General features: G+C 39.0%; 4 protein-coding genes across 11 annotated transcripts; 1 reads left to right on the top strand and 3 right to left on the bottom strand.

Annotated features, from left to right (window-relative positions):
- Window positions 1–879: 879 nt before the first annotated feature.
- LOC115238488 (rab11 family-interacting protein 4) lies at window positions 880–17,399 on the bottom strand. 2 transcript variants are annotated; one of them, XM_029812366.1, is made up of 10 exons: window positions 17,327–17,399; window positions 11,703–12,183; window positions 10,029–10,103; window positions 9,191–9,229; window positions 8,110–8,224; window positions 2,377–2,541; window positions 1,715–2,084; window positions 1,367–1,512; window positions 1,229–1,273; window positions 880–1,139 (listed from the first exon to the last, which is right to left on the bottom strand). In XM_029812366.1, the coding sequence occupies exons 2-10, from the start codon at window positions 12,113–12,115 to the stop codon at window positions 1,017–1,019; spliced, it is 1,491 nt and encodes a 496-aa protein (XP_029668226.1). In that variant the 5' UTR covers window positions 12,116–12,183; window positions 17,327–17,399; the 3' UTR covers window positions 880–1,016. The 2 variants fall into 2 exon arrangements, with proteins under 2 accessions (XP_029668226.1, XP_029668227.1); XM_029812367.1 differs by having other exon boundaries at window positions 11,703–12,180; window positions 17,327–17,393.
- LOC115238489 lies at window positions 15,103–23,960 on the bottom strand. 3 transcript variants are annotated; one of them, XM_029812371.1, is made up of 2 exons: window positions 23,893–23,960; window positions 15,103–19,023 (listed from the first exon to the last, which is right to left on the bottom strand). In XM_029812371.1, the coding sequence occupies exon 2, from the start codon at window positions 19,016–19,018 to the stop codon at window positions 18,320–18,322; it is 699 nt and encodes a 232-aa protein (XP_029668231.1). In that variant the 5' UTR covers window positions 19,019–19,023; window positions 23,893–23,960; the 3' UTR covers window positions 15,103–18,319. The 3 variants fall into 3 exon arrangements, with proteins under 3 accessions (XP_029668231.1, XP_029668229.1, XP_029668230.1); XM_029812369.1 differs by lacking the exon at window positions 23,893–23,960 and adding an exon at window positions 21,004–21,188; XM_029812370.1 differs by lacking the exon at window positions 23,893–23,960 and adding an exon at window positions 20,747–20,832.
- Window positions 19,023–24,930, top strand: LOC115238490 (EKC/KEOPS complex subunit Tp53rk). 5 transcript variants are annotated; one of them, XM_029812374.1, is made up of 5 exons: window positions 19,023–19,183; window positions 19,260–19,524; window positions 23,095–23,286; window positions 23,346–23,618; window positions 23,979–24,388. In XM_029812374.1, exons 2-5 carry the CDS (start codon window positions 19,482–19,484, stop codon window positions 24,224–24,226), a joined length of 756 nt encoding a protein of 251 aa, XP_029668234.1. In that variant the 5' UTR covers window positions 19,023–19,183; window positions 19,260–19,481; the 3' UTR covers window positions 24,227–24,388. The 5 variants fall into 5 exon arrangements, with proteins under 5 accessions (XP_029668234.1, XP_029668235.1, XP_029668236.1 ...); XM_029812375.1 differs by having other exon boundaries at window positions 19,260–19,604; XM_029812373.1 differs by lacking the exons at window positions 19,023–19,183; window positions 19,260–19,524 and adding exons at window positions 22,478–22,628; window positions 24,464–24,930 and having other exon boundaries at window positions 23,979–24,200.
- On the bottom strand, window positions 24,695–25,822 carry LOC115238491 (uncharacterized protein RAB5IF homolog). The gene is made up of 4 exons (XM_029812378.1): window positions 25,482–25,822; window positions 25,264–25,367; window positions 25,024–25,153; window positions 24,695–24,929 (listed from the first exon to the last, which is right to left on the bottom strand). The coding sequence occupies exons 1-4, from the start codon at window positions 25,578–25,580 to the stop codon at window positions 24,888–24,890; spliced, it is 375 nt and encodes a 124-aa protein (XP_029668238.1). The 5' UTR covers window positions 25,581–25,822; the 3' UTR covers window positions 24,695–24,887.
- Between the last annotated feature and the right edge of the window lie 367 nt (window positions 25,823–26,189).

The following is a 26,189-nucleotide window of genomic DNA, read 5'->3' as shown; positions in this document are numbered from 1 at the left end:
CGGCGATGCTGCATGTCTCTGCTTGGTCGCGATCGCACACACAATTTTGCGCTCAAACTTAATTTATCAAAGCCAGACAACGCCATCGAGTAGCTCGGTGAACATTGACGCTCGAGATAAACGTCATGAATTACGAGTCGACTGACAATACGTATTCATCGCATCCAAGATTGGATCATTAGAGAGAAAAAGACTGGACGGATTAAAACATTCAGAGAACCTGTTCCTTCCCCGTCCGATTATGTTGTTGGGTTTTATATTTGTATTCGAGAAATATGTACCGTCGGACGATCAGATCATTTATTGTCATAATAAATAAACCTTATAAAAAAATTTAATAAAATTGATGAGACAATTATTATCTGTTTCAGCGATTTTTCAAAGAACATCGATATCGAGAGGTCAATTAAGGATTCAAGGCGTAGCGACCTGCCTTTACCTCTGTATGGATTCCTGTGGTCTACTTTACGGCTCGGTAAGTAAATTCTTTCTTTTTGAAAGAAAACTTATTTATTTTTATTTAACGCGGATACGCAAAGATCTTATTTTCCGAATATTTTCACAGTGCAAAATATAAAAAACTATCGCACAAAATCAAATATAAAAATGGAAAGTATAATATATGCTACCAAAATTTCAACATTAATTTAAATTTAAATTATATTTCTTGTTGTCTCTCAAACATCGCAAATAAAGCAAAAAAAAAAAAATTTTAAAAAAAAAAAAAAAAAAAAAAAAAAAAAAAAAAAAAAAATGCCCAAGTTAAAGTTTTTTCACATTGTTCGAATATTGATCACCTGGAGAAAGCCTTCGATTAAAATTGACTTCTCTTGCTTGCGAATCTGACGCATGCTTTTGCGCAAAGAATTTTTTTTCGCGTTAAAAAACATTGCATATATAAAATATAATTATACATCAGCCAATTTCTAATCCAAGCTCCAATGTTGGATTCGATAATAATGTACAATTGCCTTCAAAGTATTTAGAATTTAATGATAATCTCAATGCGTTATATTTCAGTGTGTTTGCTTCACTTCTAGTAATTGCGGATAATTTTCCACAATGTTTAGTAATATCCCATCGATATATGTTCTCAATTGCGCGTTTACTTCTTGCTGTTCCTTCAAGGCTTGTTTCAACTGTAACAATTTGTAGAGATTAATCAGATTGTTTTAAAAATGCATATACAATAAAGATTGTAAAATTTCAGATTAATCTCAATACATACTTCAGCCATTGTGCATGGTTCGCCAAACTCTGCTTGGCCATCAATCTATAAAATGTTTAGAAAATCAATGTTAATATTAATTATTTTCTTTAGGATTGTCGATTGATGTATCGTAAATAACCAGGTATTTAAAATTACCTGGTCTGGATTCATGCCGGCCAACAATTCCACAGCGAGACTAGGACCTTTCTCAGCATTATTGTTACAAGGATTCAGCATCAAAAGTTCACGACCTGCCTGCAGCGCCGCAGCAGCCTGCAGTTCGTCTCGAGATTCTTCCAAGCCTACGAATCAATGAAACATGACATAAAATCTCTTGGAATCAAGGTTTATATTTATAACTTCACGTATATTTCAATATTAAGAGAGATTAAAATGTAGTCTCTTTTTTTCACCATGAGAGAAATTCTAAATCAGATTAAAAGAAATTGTCGAGAGACGAACAAGTATGATTATAATGATTCATTGTTACAACAATGAACATACTTTTATTTCGAGCCTGAAGTTGAACCACCTGCTGTACCAATTCTTCGAGCCTCTGTTGATCCTCGCTTCGTAACGAAAGTTCTTCTCTCATAACGTCTAACTGATGATGAGCCTCGTTAGCTCGGCTTATCGCGTGACGTTCACTTTCGCGCGCGGCGTCCGCTTCCCTCCTGGCATCCCGAAGATCGTTTTCGAGTCGCGTCTTGTCCGCCCTTGCTCTCTCGAGCTGCTCGCGTACTCTCGCGATTTCATCCCTCAGGCTGGAACTGTCCACTTCCGCAGCCTGCAGCTTAATGGCATAATTTTCCAGTTGCAACTGTCGCTCGCGTTCCAAACGGGACGCCCATTCCCGATGCCTTCGTTGCTCGGTCTGTAATGCAGACAAAAAGGTTCTTATATAAGATTCTTATATAAAAAATATCGTGATTGAAACGAGATTGCGTGAATGAAAACTCTGTTTTGAGAAGTATATCTCTTCAGAAGTATATATATTCATCTTTTATTTTTACTTTAGTCTACAAAAAAACCTTGAAGAATATAGAATCAAAAATCACGTAAAGTTTATACAAAATGCAAATGTTAATTTGCATCTTACAAGTCAATGCTATTTTATTTTAGATACAGCTTCGGCCTATTTACGGCGAATAGACAAAATGACTCACCTGAAGCCTCTCCTCGGCCCTCGTTTCGGCATCTTTGGCCGCCTCCTCGAGCATTAGTATGCGCGCCTGTAACGTCGCATTTTCCTGTTTCGCTCGAGCATACCTCTCTTCGCCGACCGACTTAGTATCCGCTAAGGCATCCATTTGCTCTTGAATCATTTGAACCTATGGCATTTAGAAGATGATTTTAATGTTCCGCGTAACAATCGCGAGATTATCGCGTTTGCCATTCACTCGAGAGAGTCTCTCTAGAGCGAGTCGTTCCCAAATTTCTTTTTTTGCGGTATACTTGAATGCCAAACAAATGAAGTATTAATGAATAATAATAATGAAATTGTGCTCTGCTTTCGACGTTATTAAAAAATGTTGTTTAATATATAACACGATGGGAAAAATAGAGATTTGTTTACCTCTATTCTATTTTACCTAACTAACAATGTGTTTTTTAAATGCGCTTAAAAATAATGCGTAGAACTGAAAGATAAATTAATGAGTCACATATGTAATTAGATGAAACTGCGGAAGAAGATTACGACGCCTTCGCTCTTTTTTCTCCGGATGTCATGAGAGGTCCAAAAGATGACAACCGAAAATATGACGAGGAAAGAAAATATGACGTTGATCGACATTACGGATGTATATGGGTAGCACGTAGGCGCAGAATCGCGCGGAGAAAGTGAATTGAAGAAAACGCAAACTCCCTTTAAAGAGCGTTGTACACGTGCCCACGTCACCGCGACTATCAATGGAAATGCAGGTATCAATGGAAACGAATAGAACACTATTTATGACCTTTTTTTACTCGAATAGCTCGTTTCGCAGATAAATCTGAGAAAGCACAATAGAAATATCTCGTCTTTGCGGAATTCATTCTCTTGATTATGTTTCGCAGTTATTATGTCATAATATTGCCGATACTGCGTGTAATATTTCTCACTCATTTTATATCGCCCGCTAAAGATAATCAAGTTGATACGATTCGGGTAGACATTGGAAGATATACCGCCGTAAACTCGTTACAGTTGCTATTCTCCGTGTGACGTCTTTCAATAATCGAGATAACGATGCGAATATCACTAAAGCAATGCGAAATATATCTCTAGTGCGAGAATGAAATGGATATATATTTGTTTTAGATCCTGAAGCTGCATGCAAATAGCATATATATTTATTTGCAAAAAATAGATACGCGATATATGTATACAATAGTCGCATACGTAAATACATTTTTACGCGCCCGTGACGCGGGAAATCGAACTTTAAGGGAATTGAAAACCCTCGATCAAGGATCGTCGGATATTTCCCGCCCGAGAGATATCTGCTCGTCTTACTTGCTCGCTGAGCCGGTGCCCGCGACGACGAGGTGGCTGTCGATCGTTGCGTGGCGGCGATGTTGCCTGGTGCCCTACGAATTGGAATTGACCTTCCCACAGGTCATACTCGAGGCCGGCGCCAGGCCCGGAGGACGGCCCCTCCCCGGAAAAGGACGCGCGGACGTCGCGATCGCACGGATCGATCGTCTCTTCGCAAAAGTTCAGCTCCATCGCGGCGGCGGTGTCTCGCGTGTAGACCCGGTTATCGCGTCACGTCATCGCCTGTATCGCGAGCGCACTTCGTCATCCCCGCGCGGATTCCTTTTTGTCGCCGCTGCCGCCAACGTCGTCGTCGTCGTCGTCGCCGTCACCTTCGTCGCGACGCGCGACCGCGCCGCGATAATACGCATCGAAGATGCTTACTTTGGGCTTCCTTCCGCAAGAGAGACACGCGCACTTCCACAGCAACGTCCTATGCGGTTTCTACGAGTCAGGAATGTATTCCAAGCCCGTCGTCGTTCGTTCGCGTTCGTACGTTTCTCTCTCTCTCTCTCTCTCTATATCTATATCTCTCTTCCTCTCTATCTGATCGCCCACCGCAGGCCGGGAGTAGTCACCGCCGAGGCTATTTGTGCGCTCCATACCACGTGCCGGCTAACTCCGTACTCTTGACAGTTCCGTCGTATTACGCCGTACGCTCTATAGCCCGCCCTTACGCCTTCTTTTCTCACTCGCGACACACATTTGCGAGGAGAACTTCGCTGGCGAAGTTATGTCTCCGCATAATATGTCTCCGAAACGGAAATCGATGTGTTATCCGTTAGGCATACATTCCGATGCCATAGACACGCGAAGCGCGTAACTATATTTATTCGCGATGACGGAATCACGATAGTCTCATTTTTCCGCACGGAAAGCTGAAGTCATAAAGTTACTCCGAACTCGAAATTCTCGAGCGGACTCGTTCTTTTTCTTTCAAGCGTATATTTTCAAATCATTCTTTTTATATTCAAGATGTGTCATTTTGACATAGTACTTCACATTACGCTGAGTGAGTCGTTGCATATTTGTGAATGCCAGCGATATCACGTCGATAAGCGCTTGCCGATAATAACAATATACGCCCCTTTAATTACTCCGGATGTGCACATTCGACTCTGATTCTTGTTGATGATCAATCAATAACAGTAAATGTTTTCCAGACTAATAATTGAGACTGATAACTCTCGCTTTGCCGTCCGCTTGTGTCATCGCAAATGTGTCAGCACTCACGTGTCGAAGTTGTACATTGCACATGTAAGGGCACAATGTCGCGTACGCTTTTACAAAAAGCATGTATTATCATCGTGTCATCGTCGGAGATCGCACCGCGCCTAATTTTCATTTCCTGTAGATATTATATATATATATATATATATATATATATATTCGATCATTACACGTGACAATCTAATATTCTTGTTTCCAGTTGACAACTCTTTTCCGCACACTCGCTATTTAATATGTCATCAATATTCGTTCACAATTTTTCTCAATTAATATCATTTTTTTTTCTAGAAACTCACACAAAGAATTTGACAGCCCATTCGATGAAAATTGTTTGGATTATATTCCAGCCGCATTATTACGAATTATTTTCTTGTAAGCAGAAAATGTGCACTATCGAATCGTTATAGGAGATCACGTCGAGCCCAATGTCCAATTTTTGTAAGCCTTGCATGCCAAGTACACGATCCATCCCGCGATTAATAGAAAACTCACGAAGAGCCAGCCTGTCCATCCGAGTAGATTTGCGAGCTGCGCTCGACAGCCCATGCGAATATTTCGTTCTGCGTCGAAAACCTTACGAATTTGCTTGCAGTCGTAAATGTGACTTGTGAATTTTGCCAGCAATCGTGATTCATATTTCTACGCGGTGCAATTCCGCCAGATTTACGACTCCAATAAAAGGGTCCGAGTTTTTTTTTCAAGCTATACAATTTAAATAGAGTCTTTTACTATGATCTATTTTACATGAGCACGTATGCGAGCTTGCCAATTTAATTGACGACTCATTGCGAACAACGTCATTATCGTATATATAGGCTGCGTTCGGGGAGCACACTTTTAGCGCTATGAGCGTGTTTTGTCCTTGTTCAACTTTCAATAAGTAACAAAGATAGAACGACGCTGTTAGCGCTAATAGCGTCTCCCCGAATGCACCCATAATATATTCAATATGTATGATTGGCATCTGTTTCTCTTACACGAAATTATCTACAGAATGTGAAATTTCGCATAAGCTATATATGTATATATGTGTACATACACGATATCCCGGAATTAACTAGAAATAGAGACACAGAGATCGATATAATTTTGTATGATGGCATCAGATCAGACACGCAGATCTCTACATTTATTTATAATAAATGTAAACGCGACAATTCACGGAAACTTCTCTTTTATTGAATTTGTAATGTTTTAAAAATATTTTTTTCTGTTTTAATTAATTTTATTTATTTTGTGTATATCACATATATAAATGCTTTATTTTTTATTTAATCGTATCGATATATCTCGGGTTATTATATATAATTAAACGTCATTTCTTTATAATTTATTTCTAAATTGAGCTCGATAAAATTACACATAACACGGATTCTTTTTGCATCTTTTTCGCGAAACGCGAAGACGTATTGTTTGACAACAATAGACATTCTTCCCAAAAGTAATTACTTGCTTTCGTTGGCAGCTCAATATTGGCTCATTTATGCATATCTCGCCTGATTCTTTCCTATTTTTTGTCCTTCATACGCCCTTCAAACTTTTAAATTCGTAAGTATACGGTGGATCGATCCTGGTCTCATGAATATCGCGTCCTGCTTTCTCTCTTCATTTTCGCTCCCGTACCGATCGTCGTCATCGTCCTCCTCATAATCAGGATTGACGAACGCCCTCGTTATTGTCGTATCTGTCGGCGAAGTGGACTCGCCGCGATCCTCGGTGCACCGGTGAAATTCCGCGGAACGGTTCACATTATGAGCCGCGTCTTGCTTCGTCCCCGTCCTCGCGGTCTATATACGAGCCGAGAAAGATTGAAGGATCAGCGCGTATTCCTCGGGAAATAGACCGCTTTACAGGACTCGGTCTCCGCGATTATAGCCCTGTACATAAGATGGGCGAAAAAAGTACGACGTGCGTTATCTGTGCGTGTTACTGTGTTTCTCTTTCTATCGAATATTCTCTCGAGTATATCGGGAACACGTTAGTCGATAAGAGATACAGAATTTGCATTTTGTTTATCTTTTTTCAGGGGCGGATCCGTGTAGAAATTATCAGGGAAACCTGAGCCTTCTCTAAAAGTTTGTGTCACCGGATCGTGAAATGAGAGATATCGCAACTTGCAGTCTTGGAATAAATTGGTTTTTTCGTACGTTATCGGCAAAGTTACGTTATTCGGAAAAAGGATTGTACATTTTGATGAAAAGTTGTACAAAATATACAAATGTATATGTATGACTTTAATTAATTTCAGGTCAATCGAACAAGTCAGTATCCGCCCCTGTCGTTATTCGTATGTAAAAGTTAGAATATATATGTAAAATAATTAAATCGAGATAGATTTAAATTTGCGACGCCAATTTCTTTCATACAGTCCGATCGAATATAATTTTGCAAGACCAGGTAGATTGCGAAATCAAAATAATCAAGAGACGAGATTACCTGTGGCTGAAACCTGCGCAAGCGTAGCCAAGCGGCGAGTTTTCGTCGGTTTTCGCGGGAAAAATTACGATAAACGATCCAGATCAAAACGGTCACGAGGAATATGAGGAAGAGGATAACTGGCCAAGACCAAATCGCAGTCTCCTCCTTGGCGACGTCACGTTGGACGTGACACGGCGGCGGCGGATAAAACAAGCCTGGACAGTGGTACGCCGCGTACGGATCGTACGGAGGATAACGAGCATAGGGAGGAGGAAGATAAAACGGATGAGGGGCGAGATGAGAAGCCTGTACCGCGGGATGCTGATGGTTCCTGTCGTGATCTCGATGCGCGTCGCTGGAAGATCGCCGGGAACGTGTCGCGCACATTGACAACGATTCTGAAGATTCAGATGCCAATCATTTAAGATTCTTGCATTCTTGATAGTAAATACAAACCGATAATTTTGATGAAACTTCCTAAATAGGTTAAGTATAGAGAAACTAACGCGAAACCTGACTCGAAAAGTGACAAACGGATTTTCGCGTTGATGCTACAACTCTGTTCGCGTCGTACTTTGACTTTTTTTTTTTTACGTTTCAGCACACTCAAAATTCCGTTCGTTCGAAATAGAATAAAGTAGAAACTACAAGAGTTTCTTGTATTTATGCGAATCTCCGATTTAAAGTAAGGGTAAATATTATTTGTATACAATCGCGCGCGTATCTTACTCACTTTGTGGCTGAGATCCATCACGTCCTCCAAAGATACGTCGCTGTATACATCATCCGTAGCATCGTAGTTCGAGCCCATTCCCGTGCTGTTGAAGCTGCCACTGCGATAAAGCTGGCTGCAAATGTCACGTCAGAGAGGAGTTCTTTAGAATTCCGCGAAAAAATTGCCGATTTTGAAACAAAATTTCCGAATTACTCTATTTGGAAATATTAAGCATTCACGTATGATAATCTATAGAAAGTATAAATTTTGTAAGAATAATGTATAATAAAAATATAAATATTTCAACTTGAAAAAAATAATTAATTACCAATGATTATTAAGCAAATAACGATTTGTGTGAAAGTTCTTTTAATTAAAAGATAAATTGTGAAAGTTCTTGCAATTAAAAGATAGGTTTTCTACGTATTTATTTTAGTTTATATTAAAAATGAAAAAATAATTTTCCAATCTTTTTTTTTCCTTTTTTTTTTTCTTAAAGTAGTTTAGATACGTTTTTCTCTTGGATTATTGTACGTGTAGGTTTGTCAAATGTTTCCCATTTTAGCGGATGGATAAGGCACGTAATTCGGAGGAACAACGGTAGCATGGAAGGAAGCGCGAATATCGAAGTATCGCGGGTATGAAACATGAGTAACGTAACGCCCACGTTTTAGAAAGTTTGTCGATTCGAGTTCCGTGAAAGGAGCGAGACGTCTGGAATTATTAGCGCTGATGCAGAAGCATCATCCTACGGCCGGTGAACTCTTTTGTCCGGGTTACTCTTTTCCTTTTGCGTGCGTTGGGGCAATTAAGGCGCGAGAGATAGCAGAAAGAAAGAAACAATTATTTTCGGAATGCGCATAGAAACGCTGATCAATTGAATGCACCGATTTTAACAGACATTAACAACAAAGTTTTAGCACGTCAAGATTTAAATCCTCAAGATTTAATTCGTACCCTTTAAAAAAGATATCGATGATTTGATTCTTTTAAAATTAATTACTACTAAAATTTCTTTATTGCAGGAACATGGTTGAAATTTTTTATACGGATCAATTCAAATTTTATAGAAATATATATATATATAATCTTTTTTTACCTCGCCAAGGCGTTGGAGCTGAGTCTTTTTCTGCTCGAACTGTAAGCAAATACGAAAATATTTTCTTTAACATATTTACATATATATGTATACAAATGTATTTATAGATTACTTTGGAACAAGTTCTATCGCGTTCCTAACTTGTTGATGGCACAGTGCCAAATTTCATAATCCGATCTTTACTAAGCCAAATTGTAGCTTCCGTAACAGAGCTGTGAGCAATTGCGATAAATATACACGGATAATAAATTATATACATATATCGCCAAGCGTAGCAATCGAATTCGCTTGCTATCAAATGCCGCGTAGTAACTACTACTATTCATTATTATAAATAATATGAAATATACAAATTCTACGAATATATATGTATTACGAACCACATAAGAAAGTAATTTCTTTCTATAACTCAATATCCTATATTTCTCGCGATATTTTGAGTAAATTAAAAAAATTTTTAAGACTAAACAAAAATAATCCATTTATAAAGAAACAAAAATAATTGTACAATTCTGTTTCAGTCCGGCGCTTCGAATGTCAACAAATTGCGATAAAAAAAACAGGAAGTGATTGTTTGGATAACAATATTCTCTCAAGAGCACTTCTCTCAAGAAATCTAACAAGTTCCTTATCTCTCTTGTTGTGCGTTAACGCGAGCCGATTATTTAACGTCGTCAGTCGCTTTCCCACGAGACTTTTTTCACACGCAACGCAGCGCCGAGACACGTCATTGTCTCGCCGACGCAGGTTTTAAGAACGACGGAAATTCTCTCCCCCGGAGATGGAAATTATGCATCTACGTCCCGCTCGCTCTTGACCAAAGTTGTGTTTCTCTTACCAAGGAGGCGTTCTCCGCAGCGAAGTGCGCAGCCAGGAATGTCTTCCAACGGTGGAGTTCGGGCTTCTCGGATTTCTACAAAATTAAGGAATGTAATTATAGCGAGTATCGCTGCAATCTCAGTCTGCAAGATCGGCGAAATTTTATACAACAATACGATCGTCACGCGAGACGTTCTAGTACAAACGAATGCGCCTTTAAGGAAGAATTGGACGAATCAGCATACGTTAAAAGTTAATAAATCTAATACATTTTGATATTTATGAAATTGACATGGCGCAGAGCACTTTATACTTTTGAAATTAATAATTAATTTATAAGTTAAACTAAAGATTTATTTTGTAGAATATAATTTAATCTCAAAATCGTAAATGTTATTTTATATCGAACTTGTTTATAGTGACTGTACCACGATTTTAATTATATAATACAATAATTCGTGAAAATAATTTTAATTCTACAGAGCAAATCTTTATTTTAAATTACAAATTAATTATTGATTTTATATTTTAAAAGGCCAAAAATGTTTGGCGCAATGTCAAATTCATAAATCTCGAAATGTATTAAATTTATGAACTTTTGACGTAGCGTCCAGTTCCTCCTTAATGTATATGAGAATTTCCATCTTTTTATAAAAAAAACTCTTTAGTAGATATGAAATAACTTTGCGCGGAACTAGTTAAATATTTTAAGCTAAAGTTAAGGCAAATATGACACGTACAAAAAAGTCGCCGTTCTAAAGAAAAAGTGTGACGCGATTAGTATAGAATAGTATAGGAAATCACGCGGTTGAGATTTTAACTGTCGAGAATCCTTTATCGCACATATACACACACATACAAGTATCGCAAAATGGCACTCTTAAAAATACATTGCCATTATTACGTAACTTGTGTGACCTGCGCATACAGATAGCAAGTCAGTCGGTATTGTTCCAAGGTGATAGACATTGTATGCAACGTTGCTCTTATATAATAACTTATCCCGCGTAATACGTGTACGGGCATGTTTTGAATTACATGATTACTAGATTTTAATGTTTCTGCCGTATATTCAGCTTCGGAAAGAACTCGCTACGTTCCATAACTAATGTTACGTATCGAGCGAATAACGGCAGGAAGCAATTGACATAATAAAAGGCCAAGCTCGCTATGCTCTCTTCTTGCCTAGATTAGAGCCGTAAAGCGATCCCGAATTACGGATACTTATTCATTCGGTTTGAACTTTCAAATATCTAACTTATTGAAGTGATTTGAAAGAGAGTTTCTTCTTAAAACTATTTTATTTATTAATATTATTAATTAAATCTTTGATTTTATAGAAATAATTTATTTTCACATATATATATAATTAATCTATTTATACCGTAAAAACTATTTATAGAGTAAATACTATTTATACCGTAAAAAAGTCCGTGAATCACATTCTTTTTTCCTTTAACATTTCATTTTATTGTCGAATGAATTTATTCAATACGATATATCTTGCGTATCTTCACTTTATAGCCGCGAAATGATTTAAATATCAATAAAACGTCAATAGATTTTTAAGCCGAGGAAACGAATACAAAAAAATATCGCAAAGTCGTTTATTTTATCACAATGTATGTATATGTGTATGTGTCTTCCACAGAGAGCGATCTTCCACAATGAAAGCTCGTCGAGATCTTCTCACCTGCGAGAATTGGTACCGGTTGGCGAGGGCGCGGAACTGCTACCGCCCGGTGAGTCCGGTCCGTCGTCGACAGAGTCGCCTTCGACGGACCCGAAGCCCTCGTAGCTCTCCTCCTCGTCGTGGCAGCCGATCTTGATCGTGGCGACGTCGGACGTAGTTTCCTGATGATGATGATGATGATGATCCGGACTCGCCGACGAATACCGTCCGGAATCCGAGAGATGCGAGATGACGAGATTGCGCAGGTCGGTCGACATCGAGAGAGAAGCCGGCTCGCTCTGACTCCACTCCCGGTCGACGCCGCTTGTCGCGCGGCCCTCGTCGTCGCGCGACGACGCCGCTCCGCCGTCGTTGGCCGCGCCGCCGTCAGCGGTGGACGTGACGTTGGCGTTGGGCGTGCGGGAGCTCACCATCCTTCGCGACGGACCTCCTCAGGATCCGAGCATGTGTCGACGGAGGACGGAGATCTCATCCGCCGCTGCTGAAACACCAAGTCCGTGAGTCAGGCCCGAGGTATGCCAGGAGCGCGTCCGCTTCGGGATTAACTAGCGGTGCAGCGGAAGAGGCAAAGAAAGAGAGACAGAGAGGGAGGGAGATGCGAGTCGAGTCGTTGCCCGCGAGAATTTCTTCTCCCTGGATCAGGAGTCGGGGTCGAGGTGAACTTGTATCGCGCGATCCTTTTTACATACTTTTTAACTTACGTCGCTGGTCTTAAGAGGTAAAAAATTGTCAACTCTTTTGTCCCTTACTCGATATAATGAGAGGAACAAAACTTGCACCGTGAAAGATCTCTCGATATGTAGTTAACAGTCTTATATTGTATATTTTACTATGTTCTATTTACATTGTTTATATTAGTTCCAGATAAAAATACGTAGTAAAAGCAACATTTAATTTTCCGATTTCCATTTTGAAATAGTTCAAGCATACTTTCTCCTGTTTTTCTCGCTTATATGACTTCTTTTTGCAATGCTGGTGTCAACTGATTGATGATGAAAAACCGATTATATATTAACGAGATAAAACAGTTGCATAGAATGGGATTGTAGCGAGATTTCGCAATTTCTCAGCAGAAACCTAACGTTGATAATTAATGACAACATCGAATAATAAATTTACATAAAAAAACCCGACAAATTTCTAAGAAACGTTTTCCAGGTTTTTCCGTCGTCTGGACAATTATTGAAAAATTAAGCTGTAAATTTTCTCTTAACTATAAATGTTCTATCTAAATTTTAACAGAATTAACATATAATTCTCTTATATACATTATATTGCATAAAATTTAAACTGTGCAGCCGCTCGTTCGGCAAATAAAGCGAAGAAAATCTCTTACAATCTTTTGTTCTCTTCTTGCACAATGTCTGCTGATATCGACTTGTAAACGGCCCGGCCAATGAGGTAATGCAGTCCCGTACGGATCATGAAATGACGGCGAGATCTCGTCAGCTTATTAAACGCATGCATTCTAGAGACGCGAAGTAAAAGCAAAGCGTGAGAACTACGGCAGAGAAGTCATGGTACAGTGAATAGCGAGAGAATCGTCGAAGGAGAGAACAACCCGCCTAGATGAATTATTTACGATTTTGCCTTCGCGTTGTTACGTGATTGGGAATTATTTACTCTCTTATCTCAATCTTTCCGCGTGAGTCATGCGGCTACATTAAGTTTCTAAACTTTGAAGATTTCATCTCATTAGCGTAAGCCGCGGGTGTGTAACTTTCGTGCATGCGTATGCGTGAATTCTCGGCGCATTAAAAATGTAAATGTGTCTTATCGAGATTATGATGCACCGTGTGTATTTCATTTTGTGGCATATTAGTCAGTCGGAAGAAACAAAGCGATTCTTTGCCGTTTAACGCGAAATTGCTATCGGTGAATCAGCGAAAAAGCATAAAGAAAGGATTTCGCGCTAGATAGAATGACGATTAGCACGATTAAAGGTCGGATGTACAAAGTATCTCGCAAACACAGTCAGTTTTAACAATTCTAATTTTAACGACAAAGTTTTTTTCGAACATTTTTAAAGTGTAAAACGCTTTAAGCTTGCGGCAAGCATCTTTGTTGATTTAAATTTAGATAAATTTTGCTTTATGAGAAATTTATTTTGCATTTAGATAAAAATAACATTAATATTAAATTAAATATTAAATAATAAAAAGACAAAATCACCAATGAGATGCTAGGAAAAAAAACAAAATAGGCCTCCTATATAGTATCTCCCTTTCTACAACGAGCGCGTGTTTGTCTATCGCCACGCTCAGTCCATTCTATATAAAATAAATATTAAATAATAAATAAATATATATATATATATATATAAAGGTATATTATAAAATTAAATATAGAAGTATAATAAATAATACTCCTACAAATTTTCTTACAGGAAGATCGACTATTAACTGTCTACTAAAGCAGCTATCATTAAAATTATGGTTTTGGAACAGCCTGTGGTTAAAGATGAAAATGTTCTGGCAGCGGTGAAGCGATACGGATGAAGCATCGGCAGATCGCATTATCGATCGATTGAACGGTACTGTTTTCACACGTGACTCCGTAACACATGTGTGCCATGAAAGGCGGCCGTCAAGTTCAAAAGAGATTTTAATGTGCGAGATTTAATTGTATTATCGTGAGCTGGAATATTGCCAAGTGTTCCCCCTTTCTTTATCTATCTCTGTCTCTTTCGAAATAGCACTTGTCTATATTTATCGATATCAAAGTATAGCGCAACGTGTCGCCTAACGGGAGAAACTACCACTCGAGAGATCACAGAGTCCGAATTTGATTATTCATGGGTCTTTTTATTTTGAAAAGTATTAAGAAAGATAATAAGTTTGTTTTTTTCATCCTCTTTTTTCTTTCCAACGTTTTAGAGACAAAGAAATTCTACATTTTTTTTTTTTTAATTTTCGTTTGTTTAAAGTAAAATCTCCTTTAGATATTAATACGTCTATAATAAGTGTTATAAAAATTTCTAATAATTAATATATATAATTTTGGCTAATAAATAAATTATTGAAGAAATAGGTATGAACAATAATAGGTATATATGTGCAAAAAAGATATTGTTTTATTTTCAAAAATAAAGATTGTAGATAATTAAAAAAAAATATCTTTATGAATGTGTAGGACGTTTCAACGTTAACTAATGTTGAATTAGCATAAGCTAAGTATAAACTACATACTTTATACTTATTGTTAATAATTCTCATATGATCAATTTTTTTCATTTTATATCTTTAAAATAAAATAAACTTTATTCTTTAAAATAAAACAACCTGTTTTTGCCTATTATTGTTCGTATTTATTTTTTCAATACAACGAGTTTTTATTATTTAACTTATTAAAATAAATTATTCATTTTAGGAAAAATTTTGTTGCAAAAATCAAAACTGCGTTTTGTGCTTAACATCTTTTATATCTTTACATGGTATAATGGTAAGAAAACATTTTTATATAATTGTAATACCATTGCATGTGATTTTCGTGTTTCTTAAAAAATAAAGATTTCAGATATAAAATACTTGATATACTCAAGGCGATAAAGTACGAAACTATATTAATAAAGATCGATCGGACGAGAACAGTGTTCCTAATCGAGGACGTTGACGCTCAAGGAGAAGGAGGATAACGAGGATAATCGGACAAAAAGCAAAGATGAAAGATTAAATATCGCGCAGTCATTTATAAAAGTATTATTCAAAGTAAAATCATTCAAGGTTATTCGTTCGGCGAGAGAGGATTAATGGTGAATACTCGCGTTACAATGATTTGGAAATCGAAAATAAATCAAGGAGAGATTCGTACATAATGCACGGCGCACTCTACGATATAGTCTATCATACATTTATACTTCCACGTAAATATCCCGAGTTACTGACTAGAAACCGATAACTGCGTATACTGTACACATTCGCTCCTTAAGTACATAGCTTAAATACTAACTTTATATTTACAGCACTTGCTTCGCAAATCAATAACTAATGCAAAGATATCAAATATTGAAAAAAAAAACAGTCATTGATGTGCGATACAACGTTTCTATGTTTATGCTTGAAGCTATTGCACTTGACACACACTCATTTTCACATCTCAACGTTTGAGCATTGGTGACGCAAAGAAAAACAAGTGGAAAAAGAGAAGGCAATTGTTGCTTATATAAGTACATATACATGTACGTTCTCGAAAAAAAGAAAACTATGATAAAATTATCAAAGTTGAGGCATTGCAGCTTGTTGGTAAGTCACTATATACTTATTTTTAATACTCTCGCACAAGAGTCATATATTACCTGATTCGCGTCGAGTTCACATTTTTTTTTTGCTTAATTGTCAAACGATACGCGACGAAATCGGCCTACAATAGTGTAATCTCGCTTGGCGTTTATTATACGAGCTGTTTACCAAGCGCGCGCGCGCGCCGGGAGAGGACCAGCGTTTCGGTCTCCAGGCACTTGTCACTCGGAACGGAATGCGTAGACGCGTTTCGAATCGGCAGAGAGTCGAGAATTCCTGTCCGCCTATTTAGAGTAGACTGGGAGAAACGTATATATTTAACATGCGCGCGAGAATTTCCGATATCTCATCTTTGTTCCAACGGCAACACGAATATCCAGCATCCGTGCAGCCCTATGGACCAAATCGCTCATCAACGAGCTGATTAAACATCATCCGGAGCCGATTATTCTCTCACAATATTTATTTTGATGTTATATACGATTTGCTTTTCATATTATTCGTTGTGAACTTGAACTTTGTTTTCCCTACTTGTTACATTTCTTATCAAAGGTGGCTTTTGTTTCTGATCAAATATACTTTCTAATATTGAATTACTTTATCTCTGTGATAACATGTGGAAAAAGAATATAATAATATAATAAAAGATTCTTTCTTTTTATTTGAATAAAATATTATGTATGTTTTTTTTTTAAATATTTTTTTTTTGCCTTTTTTTCAGGCGATTTCGCAATCGGTGTATTCGTGTGAGACGAATACAGAGTTGAAGGATATGAAACGCTAGACTAGATCGAACGAGCACGCTCTATTTCCAAACTGGACACGCTCATCATATTGCATATACGTCGAAATTAATAACCCTCTCTAAGGTTACATATTACACAAAGAAATGTTATGAAAGTGATCCAAGATCTGTACAATAGAATTTACAGTGTTAGCGACATTAAATATCTCACTCACATCCGTTTGCACATTCGCGCGACATCAACAAAAAGGTAAAACGAGTGTCTGTCTCTCTCTTTCGTCAAATTTAGATGTACAATATTTATCACATCAATGGCACATTCTTTGGTTAATCTGAAGCCGATTTTTCATTAGTAAAAGTATTCAAACATCTATCTCCTGATCAAAAGTAGGAGTGAATCGCGATCAAAAGAAGGATGTTCCTTTGCGAACAGTTTTATAAAATTTTATCTGCGATAAAATTCTGTTTTGAAACTTAGTTTGAAAAATGTTTACTGGTCAAAGACGGAAAAATTGATATTTTGCCTTGAGAAAGGACCAAATTGACCAAAGAATTCTCCATTGCAGGTCCAGCGAAGGATCATTCTAGGACACATCGAAACCGGCACGGAGGTCGAGTGAAATTCCTGTAAATTGACTCACCTTACGTCGATCCTGCGTTGTAGCAGCACAATAACGGCGACGTATCCCGTATATCACAAACCACTATCACCTGTGCTGGCACGATAGAGACCTACCACGCGACGCTACACAACAACGTGACGCTATTGATAGAAGGAAAAAAAAGAGACAAAGAGGGAGAGAGAAGGAGAAAAAGGAGAGGAACTAAGAAGCAGGCAGGTGGTGAACGAGAAACGCGCGCGTTCGGGATAACGGTGCGACGATCGGCGGCGACGAACTGAACGTAGGTAGGTTGATAGGTAGGTAGATGGGCAGAGCCGCAACGCGAAAGCGAAGGAAACGCGGTCCCGATTGGAGTCACAGTGGGTACGCATGCGCTGGTCGTCCGGCTCTGCGAAATGCCAGTGCAAGCGGTATAAGTGTGTGGGTGTGTACGTGTGTACGGATACCCGACACTGCATCAGAGGTACCGCACAGGTGTGTGCGTCACGGTCGTACTCGCAGGTACGAGAAAGCACCAGTGTCGCTCAACCGTGTCTGTGACGCGAGTCCAATGTGTTAACACTGGTGCGACCGTGTTGGTGACCTACCTAAGGGAACCGTGACCCGTACCACCACACGCAGGCAGGTAGGTGCAGGTACTATTATATTGTGTTGGCGAAAGCTTTTTCTTTGGAAAAGAACGGAAAGAATTTTCCGTTTTTTTTTTCTTTTCTTTTCTTAATCTTCAAACTGTCCCAAAGATGAGAGCGCATACTCGCATAGAGAACTTCTACAAATAACATAAAAATATGAAAAGAGCCCGCTTTCTTTATCCTATAATGTGATTATTTTCCGATTTATCTATGTCCAGGCAGTAACCTTTGTAGTTCTATAATTAGACGCGTAGTATCAATAGGAAATAACTGTATTCTTTCTCTTTTTTGTTCATCTTTAGCAATCGATTTCGTATGGAAAAAAATAAAATTCCTCGAAGGAAAGCTTACGAATACGCCTCACTTTACGCGGCAACAGTTAAGTCTTTGCCGTCTGCTCGCCCTCGATGGTCTTCTTGTAGACCTCCTTGTAAACGAGCTCCTGCATCTGTATCCTGAGTAGCATCCTGCGATCGGCCGGCAGGGTCCTGATGTGCGGCAGCAGGCTCATCAGGAAGTAATAGTTATCATCGAAGCGATTGCCTTCGAGGGGATCGACGCCGGCGAGGCCGACGCCACCATCGCTGTCGCTCATGAGGACCTGTTCGGGCGAGATGTTCTGCAGCATCATCTCATTTTCCGCAAGATTGTCGGCGACATTCTGAAACTCCAAGTTGTCGAAGCTCTCCTCGGGTTCCCGCTTCACGTCCACCGTGCCACGCCTGCCGTGATGATCGCTGTCCAGTTTCAGCTGATGATGACCGACGTTACCGTCGCCGGCCATCGACAGCAGATGATCGGCGATCGCGTCCCGATCGTCGAGACCGCCGTCGATGCCGGATGTCGGGATGCCGTTCTCGGCCTCGCTCTCGCAAGGCTGCAGCTCGTCCTCGGTCTTGGCGACGCTGCGCTCCCAGATTGGCGGTCGCGGCAGCATCTGCTCCTTCAGAAACTGCAGGCTCTTGAAGTGGATCCATACCGGTCTGTTCCGATGGAACTTGCTCTTGCGATACACCTGGTCCTTCTTCAGCTCGGCGCGGAACGTGTCGCGCAAACCCTTCCATTTCGCCTTCAGCATCGGCTCTGCAAGCAGATGAGCGAAAGGCCGCTTTGCAGGCATAATGGAGCGGATTTTAAAAAAATTCATTATTAATGAAATGTAAATAGAAAAGAAACTAAATGTTTTGTTTTTTTTTCATAAAATGACATCAAGATGACTATCTGGGATACGAATATGTGCAATGTAAGAAGCAACATATGATTTTACTCTGATCATATATTATATGCGAGCATATTTTCAGCAGTTTCTTTTATTTCAGGATTATATTGGATCCAATCTATGAATAAAAATGTAAATATCGAGGAGTATTGGATGGAAGATATAGATTTTTGTATTTAATAAAGCGCGGGATTATTGACTGCATTCGCACGCGCGCATCGACGCATAATCTACGCATGCTCCACCGACCGGGTAACTCGTGCATCCGTACTACGGTTTGCGGTTCGAACCTCGATCGAGGTTACGATCGAAGTATGTACATATGTGCGACGTGGGACCTCGTTCGATTCCGGAATACGTCGCAGGTAAAAGCATCCGGCGATCGTTGCAACGACGCGAATAATACGCTGTCAACGACAGCGACGTTCCACGAGCAAAAAGTGAGGTTAGATAAAATCAAAACCATATCTAGAGCGGATAGAATTAAAATATGGGTTGCAATCAGAAGAATGTAAAATAGTTGTGTGCGTGCGTGTGTGTGTGAAACGTGTTCGATGCAAGTACAATTTACAAGATTCATTTAAAATAAGAACGTCACTTTATTCTTGCACTGAAACCTTCATTTTTTAATCAGATCTGAATAATTAAGTTAATAATTAATTCCCAGTTAAAAATGAATCTCGTGAAAAAAAATCGCTTCCCCTTTTTGGTCAGGATTGTATGAATAAAAAAAAAAGTCATGTTTTATTCACGACGGAAACGTGACGCAAAAATAGAGCGATATCAGGAAAACCACGAAAGAATCCGCTTTATATTTTTAAATTCGAATTTGATTCAGTGAAATAATTTGATAAACAGAATTAAGAATGTTTGTTTTTCATCGCGAAACATACGATAAAATATTACCAATGTAATATAATTCGATTGCGCAAGAGATACAGGGTAATATTTGACGACGTAATACGTGGTGTGATATGATTTTTTTAAACACACAGAGTTCAAAGAGAACGTCGCACGATCTCGTACGATAATATATAGATGTAGGATTCTTCTCCGATTTCTCGTTATGGAGTTGCATAAAATTTCAAAGTTGTATCAAGGACTTAATCCAGACACTACCATAAAATACAATGAGAGAAATTGTGACATTAGGATATGAGAGAAAATAATCACATTGTGATAATTTTTATAACATAATTCAATCTCAAAAGAGAAACTTTGCCAAAACATCAAAGATGCATTTTCTTGGCTGCTTGGTTTTTCCAAGTTGTGAATTATTTATTTAATATTTATTATAAATATATATCTCTGTCTTTGTCTACATATATTCAATGTCATAACTTAATATATTGAATATGCAGAATATATCCTTAATTGTAATTTTTAGTAATAAAAAATGAAAATGTTATGCCTGTTAAAAAATGTTTATCTTACGAAAGCTATTCAGTTTTTTTCAGTACATTTGAAAGATAAAGTGGCTTTCTGGTTTTCCTTCGTATAAGAGAGAAAAGCATTAGAAAACGCATAAATGAAAAATCTTATTTTAGAAAGTTACAGCAAAAAGGATCTTTAAAATGTTCTCGTTACCTGGAATTTCGAATAAAGATACCTGGAAGATCGGGAAACTTTTTTACAAGATTTGAGCAGACACCCTGGTTATATACAGTTTTCTCCTAATTTTGCAATTCGTCATTGCAAGTTCATCCCAGTGTCACAATTAACGCGATCGAGTTTCATATCCACGCTGACAGAGAGAATGCAGTCGCGCGAGCAGTCGACGCATGGGCGAAGGGATGATGCGTCGCGGCGAGCTCGCCCCTTGTACGCGCGCGAGGAACACATACTGGGGAGGTTGAATATCGCCGCGATCTCCATCCAGACGCGATTGGTCACTTCGCGATTGTGATAGGAGATGTGCCTCTGGTTCCAGAGAGCCGGCCGCTTGTAGACCTCGGCAATCAGCCGATTCGCGTCCATCTTCACCTCGTCCCTCATGCTGATGCCGCACTCGAGACCTGGCCGAGCTAATGTAGCTCGCACGACGACGAGGACGGCGACGGGTAGCGGACCGGCGGGAACAAAGTACGGGCGAATACTAGCGCCGGGATAGCGATTAGCGCGCAGGACGCTGGCGGGTACGACGATCGATTCGCGTTTCGCCCTCGTCTCGCCTCGCTAGCGCTAGCAGTCGCACGCTCTCCCCAAGTACCTCGCGCCGCCCTCGCCCTTTTAATATTTCGCCTCGCCTCGCGCAAGCGAATCCCTGCCCCCGGGATCACGAGATCCCCGTCTTGGAGATTGCTTTTACAGCGCTAATCGGCCAAGTGATGTTTGCATACGCTTTAATTTCTCCAACGAGTTAATCGCTTAATTCGTCGATCGCCTTATCATCGATAACATGGAGGGTAGGGGGGAGGTATACCTAGAATCTCGCGAGACCAACGCGCGAGTACAATGTTTTGCGTGTCCAATTACTCGGACATGCGCGTGCACGTGTCTCTTATACCGCAGGATTTCGATCGACCCTTGCTGACGCGAGTAGCTCGCGCTCTCCTCTCTTTTATGGTATCTCTCCTTCTCTCTACCCTTCGCTCTGAACGGATTTTGCTTCGTGCAAGCGAATCTCTGACCGACAGCTCGAGACCTTATTTTTTTTGCCTCTTATCAAGATTCGTTAGCGAATGCGTCTAATTGCGATAACAGGATTTCGATCGAGACCTACTCTCGCTAACGTTATTAACCCTTGTAACACATTTTTTTTCTCTGTTCCTGATCACATATGGGTCAAAGTGTTATTTTCCATATATATATATTTTTCTAAAAAAATATTATTCCGATTGTTTGTACAATAGATAGTTGCGTTTCTTAAAAAATTGATATTCGATGGACAGTCGTCGCATCTTTTGCGGAATTTTGTAAATCATCCGCTTGGAATAAGCAATTATCAGGGTGTCTACTCTACGGAAAAACATGGAAAACTTAGAATTCTCAGGGATTTTTTTTATACCCGGAAAAATTAGGAAAATCTCACGGAATTTTATTGGAACTCGGGGAGTTAAAAAAAAAATTCTCTTTTTGATAATTTAATCGCTTAATTCGTCGATCGCCTTATCATCGATAACATGGAGGGTAGGGGGGAGGTATACCTAGAATCTCGCGAGACCAACGCGCGAGTACAATGTTTTGCGTGTCCAATTACTCGGACATGCGCGTGCACGTGTCTCTTATACCGCAGGATTTCGATCGACCCTTGCTGACGCGAGTAGCTCGCGCTCTCCTCTCTTTTATGGTATCTCTCCTTCTCTCTACCCTTCGCTCTGAACGGATTTTGCTTCGTGCAAGCGAATCTCTGACCGACAGCTCGAGACCTTATTTTTTTTGCCTCTTATCAAGATTCGTTAGCGAATGCGTCTAATTGCGATAACAGGATTTCGATCGAGACCTACTCTCGCTAACGTTATTAACCCTTGTAACACATTTTTTTTCTCTGTTCCTGATCACATATGGGTCAAAGTGTGCTAGAGAAAATTTACAAAAATTTATATATATTCCTTAACATTTGTAGAAAACAATCATGTACAACAGAAGTTAAAAAGTAAATTTTAAACATTTCCTTTTTTATCGATTACTTGTACAAAAGTCAGTAAATACAGAATATCGATACTCTCAAAATGACTCTTATGTGATCTTTAAGGGTTAATCGCGCTCTCCTAAGTGCCTTAGTTTCTCTTAACATTTGACTTTGTAAACGAAAGCGCGAGTTAATTGCTTTAGAGACCATATGTTGTTAATCGCATGAATATGAAATATATGAGATACATTTGTCTGATAAAACCAACGAATACCATTAATAACATAAATAAGAATAAGATAGCAATTTCCAGAGTAATATTCGCGCGTTTATAATCTCTGACTCGTACGTGTACTTCTTGCAGCGATAATGCAAGACTTGGAACTAATAGCGCAAGGCGCGGAGGCGCGCCTTTATAAGGGCCTCTACTTGGGAAGGATGAGTCTGGTGAAGGAGAGATTCGTAAAGAATTACCGACACCCGGAGTTGGACGCGCGTCTCACCAAGGATCGCATCAAGGCCGAGGCTCGGGCCATCATCCGGGCGAAATCGGCAGGTAAAAAACGAAATTTCTGTTCGCAGAACGCGTTTATCCCTCTTTGCGTTATCCTCAAGGTATAGCAACGCCAGCCCTATACCTGGTGGACGTAGAACGACGCAGTATCTACATGGAGTACGTAGAGAACGCCGCAGTACTCAAGGACTTTATAGACGAGAATGTTTCGGGAAAGACGGACGTGGATGACCTGCTGGAGTTCATAGGACGCGGATTGGGCACACTCATAGCCAGACTGCATTCGAGACATATGATCCACGGAGATCTAACTACGTCGAATATACTGTTCAAGAATGACTCGAACGAACTGTCCTGCAACGACCAATCCGAAGGTAAGTTTTGCGATAATGTTTCGAATACGATAAATATTGCAGTGTAAAACTCTTTCACTTATCATACCCAGATAACCAAGCGTGATTAATCATATTAATTAATCATAATGCTGTCATATTGATGATTAATCATATTGCTCTCTTATATTGTCAACAATAATACAATTTTTGGCAACATGACAGCAACTTCACAGACAATTTGGCTATCTAGATATATATTTATTTTATTAACGCGTCTGTAAAACAAATTGCGAACAGTCGAATTTTAACATACTTGAGGTACACGGTATTGCAATGTCTTCCAATTTTCTAGGTCCGATTCTGCTATTTTTCTACATCGTTTTTTTTTCTTTTCCATAGCCGAAACTCGATTTGTAATGATAGACTTTGGACTGGCCCGATTGGATTCCACAGTGGAGGATAAGGCGGTCGATTTGTACGTTCTCGAGCGATCACTGCTCAGCGCGCATTCCGAAGTGCCGACATTGTTCTCCCGCATTTTTCATCACTATCAGCAGAACTATCGGAACAAGAGTCAATGCGAGCAAGTGCTCGCCAAGTATAAGCAGGTACAGGCGCGAGGACGTAAGCGCTTGATGATCGGCTAAAAGAACGATGGTGTCCTCGATTATTGCGATCTTTTACGATTCCAAAGAGTACGCGAGGTGTATAAATAAATTTATTTTTGTAATTTGCAACACACATTGAATTGCAAATACTTAACTGAACTTTGTACATTGATGGATATAAATTGTACGCATGTGCTTCCAACTATCAGCAGAACTATCGGAACAAGAGTCAATGCGAGCAAGTGCTCGCCAAGTATAAGCAGGTACAGGCGCGAGGACGTAAGCGCTTGATGATCGGCTAAAAGAACGATGGTGTCCTCGATGATTGCGATCTTTTACGATTCCAAAGAGTACGCGAGAGGTGTATAAATAAATTTATTTTTGTAATTTGCAACACGCATTAAATTGCAAATACTTAACTGAACTTTGTACATTGATGGATATAAATTGTACGCATGTGCTTCCATTGCAATTCGAATGATTGGTCATGGAATCAAAACGCACCGCTTGAGAAGGTAAGAAGATCTTTATACAGGTAAATATATCGTACTTGTATGTAACAATATGTAACAATATGCAAGAATTCAGTATGTAACGATACCTATTGCGAGGAAATGACTATTGCATAATGAATTTGGCAGCGGCGATGATTTATATGAAAAGCTATGGCTCCTTGTGTATCCACGATTTAAAATGTAAATCAGTCATAATGCAATCCAGAGTATATAATAATCCAAGTCACCTATTGACAAATATTACAGTATATCATATGATATATATGTAATGTAATACGATTAACATGGAGTTATTGAATCCGCTATGTGATTTAGACTTACCAGAAAACCAGCGAATGAGGTCATAAAGCCTTCCTTCGTCAATTCCCATATGCCACCAAATTCTTCTTCATCGATTTGTTGAAAACTGCTAAAGTATAAATACGTAATTCCCGCATTGACTACTACAAATCTGAAACAGCAACAATCACTTGAGAGGAATATTATTTCATAAACATAAATCACACAAGCTTTTCGATAAAGGTCTCGAATTTGTATCTCTCTCTCTCTCTTTTTACTTACAACAATAGAGCTATAAAACCTTTCAGAGGTATAAGGCCCCATCCTATACCGACGATAATACCGATCGCTTGCCTTGCCCAATATATCACGTCGAGAAATTCCTCCTGTAATCCGAGACAAAGGGAAAGAACGACAGCATTTCGGGGGTGAAAGGTTTTTTCCTCTCTCTCTTTTTAAAGAGCGCCCTCGAAGGAGAAATTGTTAAAGGTTATATTTACCTTGTCCGGCCATTCCGAGTTCGCCGTGATCGCACGTGTCCATACGCTAACCTCGCACTTGCCGCCGTTCCCGTTCTTCTCCGCTCTCGTACGCGACATCCTCGCAATCCTCGTGTATTCTGATTCGAAATCGCGGTCTAGACGATCATCGAACGCGACGTGTCGCGGCCACTATTCGCGTATCTTTCCACCGGCCGTGTCGTGTACGGTCATGCACGGTCGCAACAGCTGACAGGGCTGATCTCGCGAAGAGAAGTGGGGGAGCGGCGTGAAGAAATTAACTTAATGGAAATTTTTTGTTGTCGAGAATAAAGAATGTTCAAGAATAGAGAGGGGGAGGACTTTCCGACTTTCGAAAAATCGTGAAAATTATCAGAATATATTTCGATGAGAGAGAATTTCGAAAACTAAATTTTTCTACAGCTAAAGGGATTCTAGAATCGATTTTGGTGAGAAGTTTTTTTTTTTTTTTTTTTTTTTTTTTTTTTTTTTTTTTTTTTTTTTTTTTTTTTTTTTTTTTTTTTTTTTTTTTTTTTTTTTTTTTTTTTTTTTTTTTTTTTTTTTTTTTTTTTTTTTTTTTTTTTTTTTTTTTTTTTTTTTTTTTTTTTTTTTTTTTTTTTTTTTTTTTTTTTTTTTTTTTTTTTTTTTTTTTTTTTTTTTTTTTTTTTTTTTTTTTTTTTTTTTTTTCCAGGGAGAATGGAAATCTCA

Source organism: Formica exsecta, unplaced genomic scaffold (genome assembly GCF_003651465.1).
Source record: "Formica exsecta isolate Colony F162 unplaced genomic scaffold, ASM365146v1 scaffold342, whole genome shotgun sequence".
Classification (NCBI taxonomy): Eukaryota; Metazoa; Arthropoda; class Insecta; order Hymenoptera; family Formicidae; genus Formica; species Formica exsecta.
The sequence above is the reverse complement of the archived record's forward strand: the minus strand, read 5'-3'. Positions and strand labels throughout refer to the sequence as shown.

Excerpts from the sequence above, each read along its gene's own strand:
- LOC115238488 (XM_029812366.1), bottom strand. The coding sequence starts at position 12,115 with ATGGTGAGCTCCCGCACGCCCAACGCCAACGTCACGTCCACCGCTGAC. Across the intron at positions 9,230-10,028 it reads CTGCGGAGAACGCCTCCTTG|TTCGAGCAGAAAAAGACTCA; the intron begins GTAAGAGAAACA and ends ATTTGCTTACAG. Across the intron at positions 2,542-8,109 it reads TGATGGATCTCAGCCACAAA|GTTCAAATGATTCAAGAGCA; the intron begins GTGAGTAAGATA and ends TAAATGCCATAG.
- LOC115238490 (XM_029812373.1), top strand. The coding sequence starts at position 22,565 with ATGCGTCTAATTGCGATAACAGGATTTCGATCGAGACCTACTCTCGCT. Across the intron at positions 23,287-23,345 it reads CATCCGGGCGAAATCGGCAG|GTATAGCAACGCCAGCCCTA; the intron begins GTAAAAAACGAA and ends GTTATCCTCAAG. Across the intron at positions 24,201-24,463 it reads TAAGCAGGTACAGGCGCGAG|GACGTAAGCGCTTGATGATC; the intron begins GACGTAAGCGCT and ends TACAGGCGCGAG.
- LOC115238491 (XM_029812378.1), bottom strand. The coding sequence starts at position 25,580 with ATGTCGCGTACGAGAGCGGAGAAGAACGGGAACGGCGGCAAGTGCGAG. Across the intron at positions 25,368-25,481 it reads ACTCGGAATGGCCGGACAAG|GAGGAATTTCTCGACGTGAT; the intron begins GTAAATATAACC and ends CTCGGATTACAG. Across the intron at positions 24,930-25,023 it reads CCTCATTCGCTGGTTTTCTG|GTGACTTGGATTATTATATA; the intron begins GTAAGTCTAAAT and ends ATTTGTCAATAG.
- LOC115238489 (XM_029812369.1), bottom strand. The coding sequence starts at position 21,154 with ATGAGGGACGAGGTGAAGATGGACGCGAATCGGCTGATTGCCGAGGTC. Across the intron at positions 19,024-21,003 it reads GGCGATATTCAACCTCCCCA|AGCCGATGCTGAAGGCGAAA; the intron begins GTATGTGTTCCT and ends ATCTGCTTGCAG.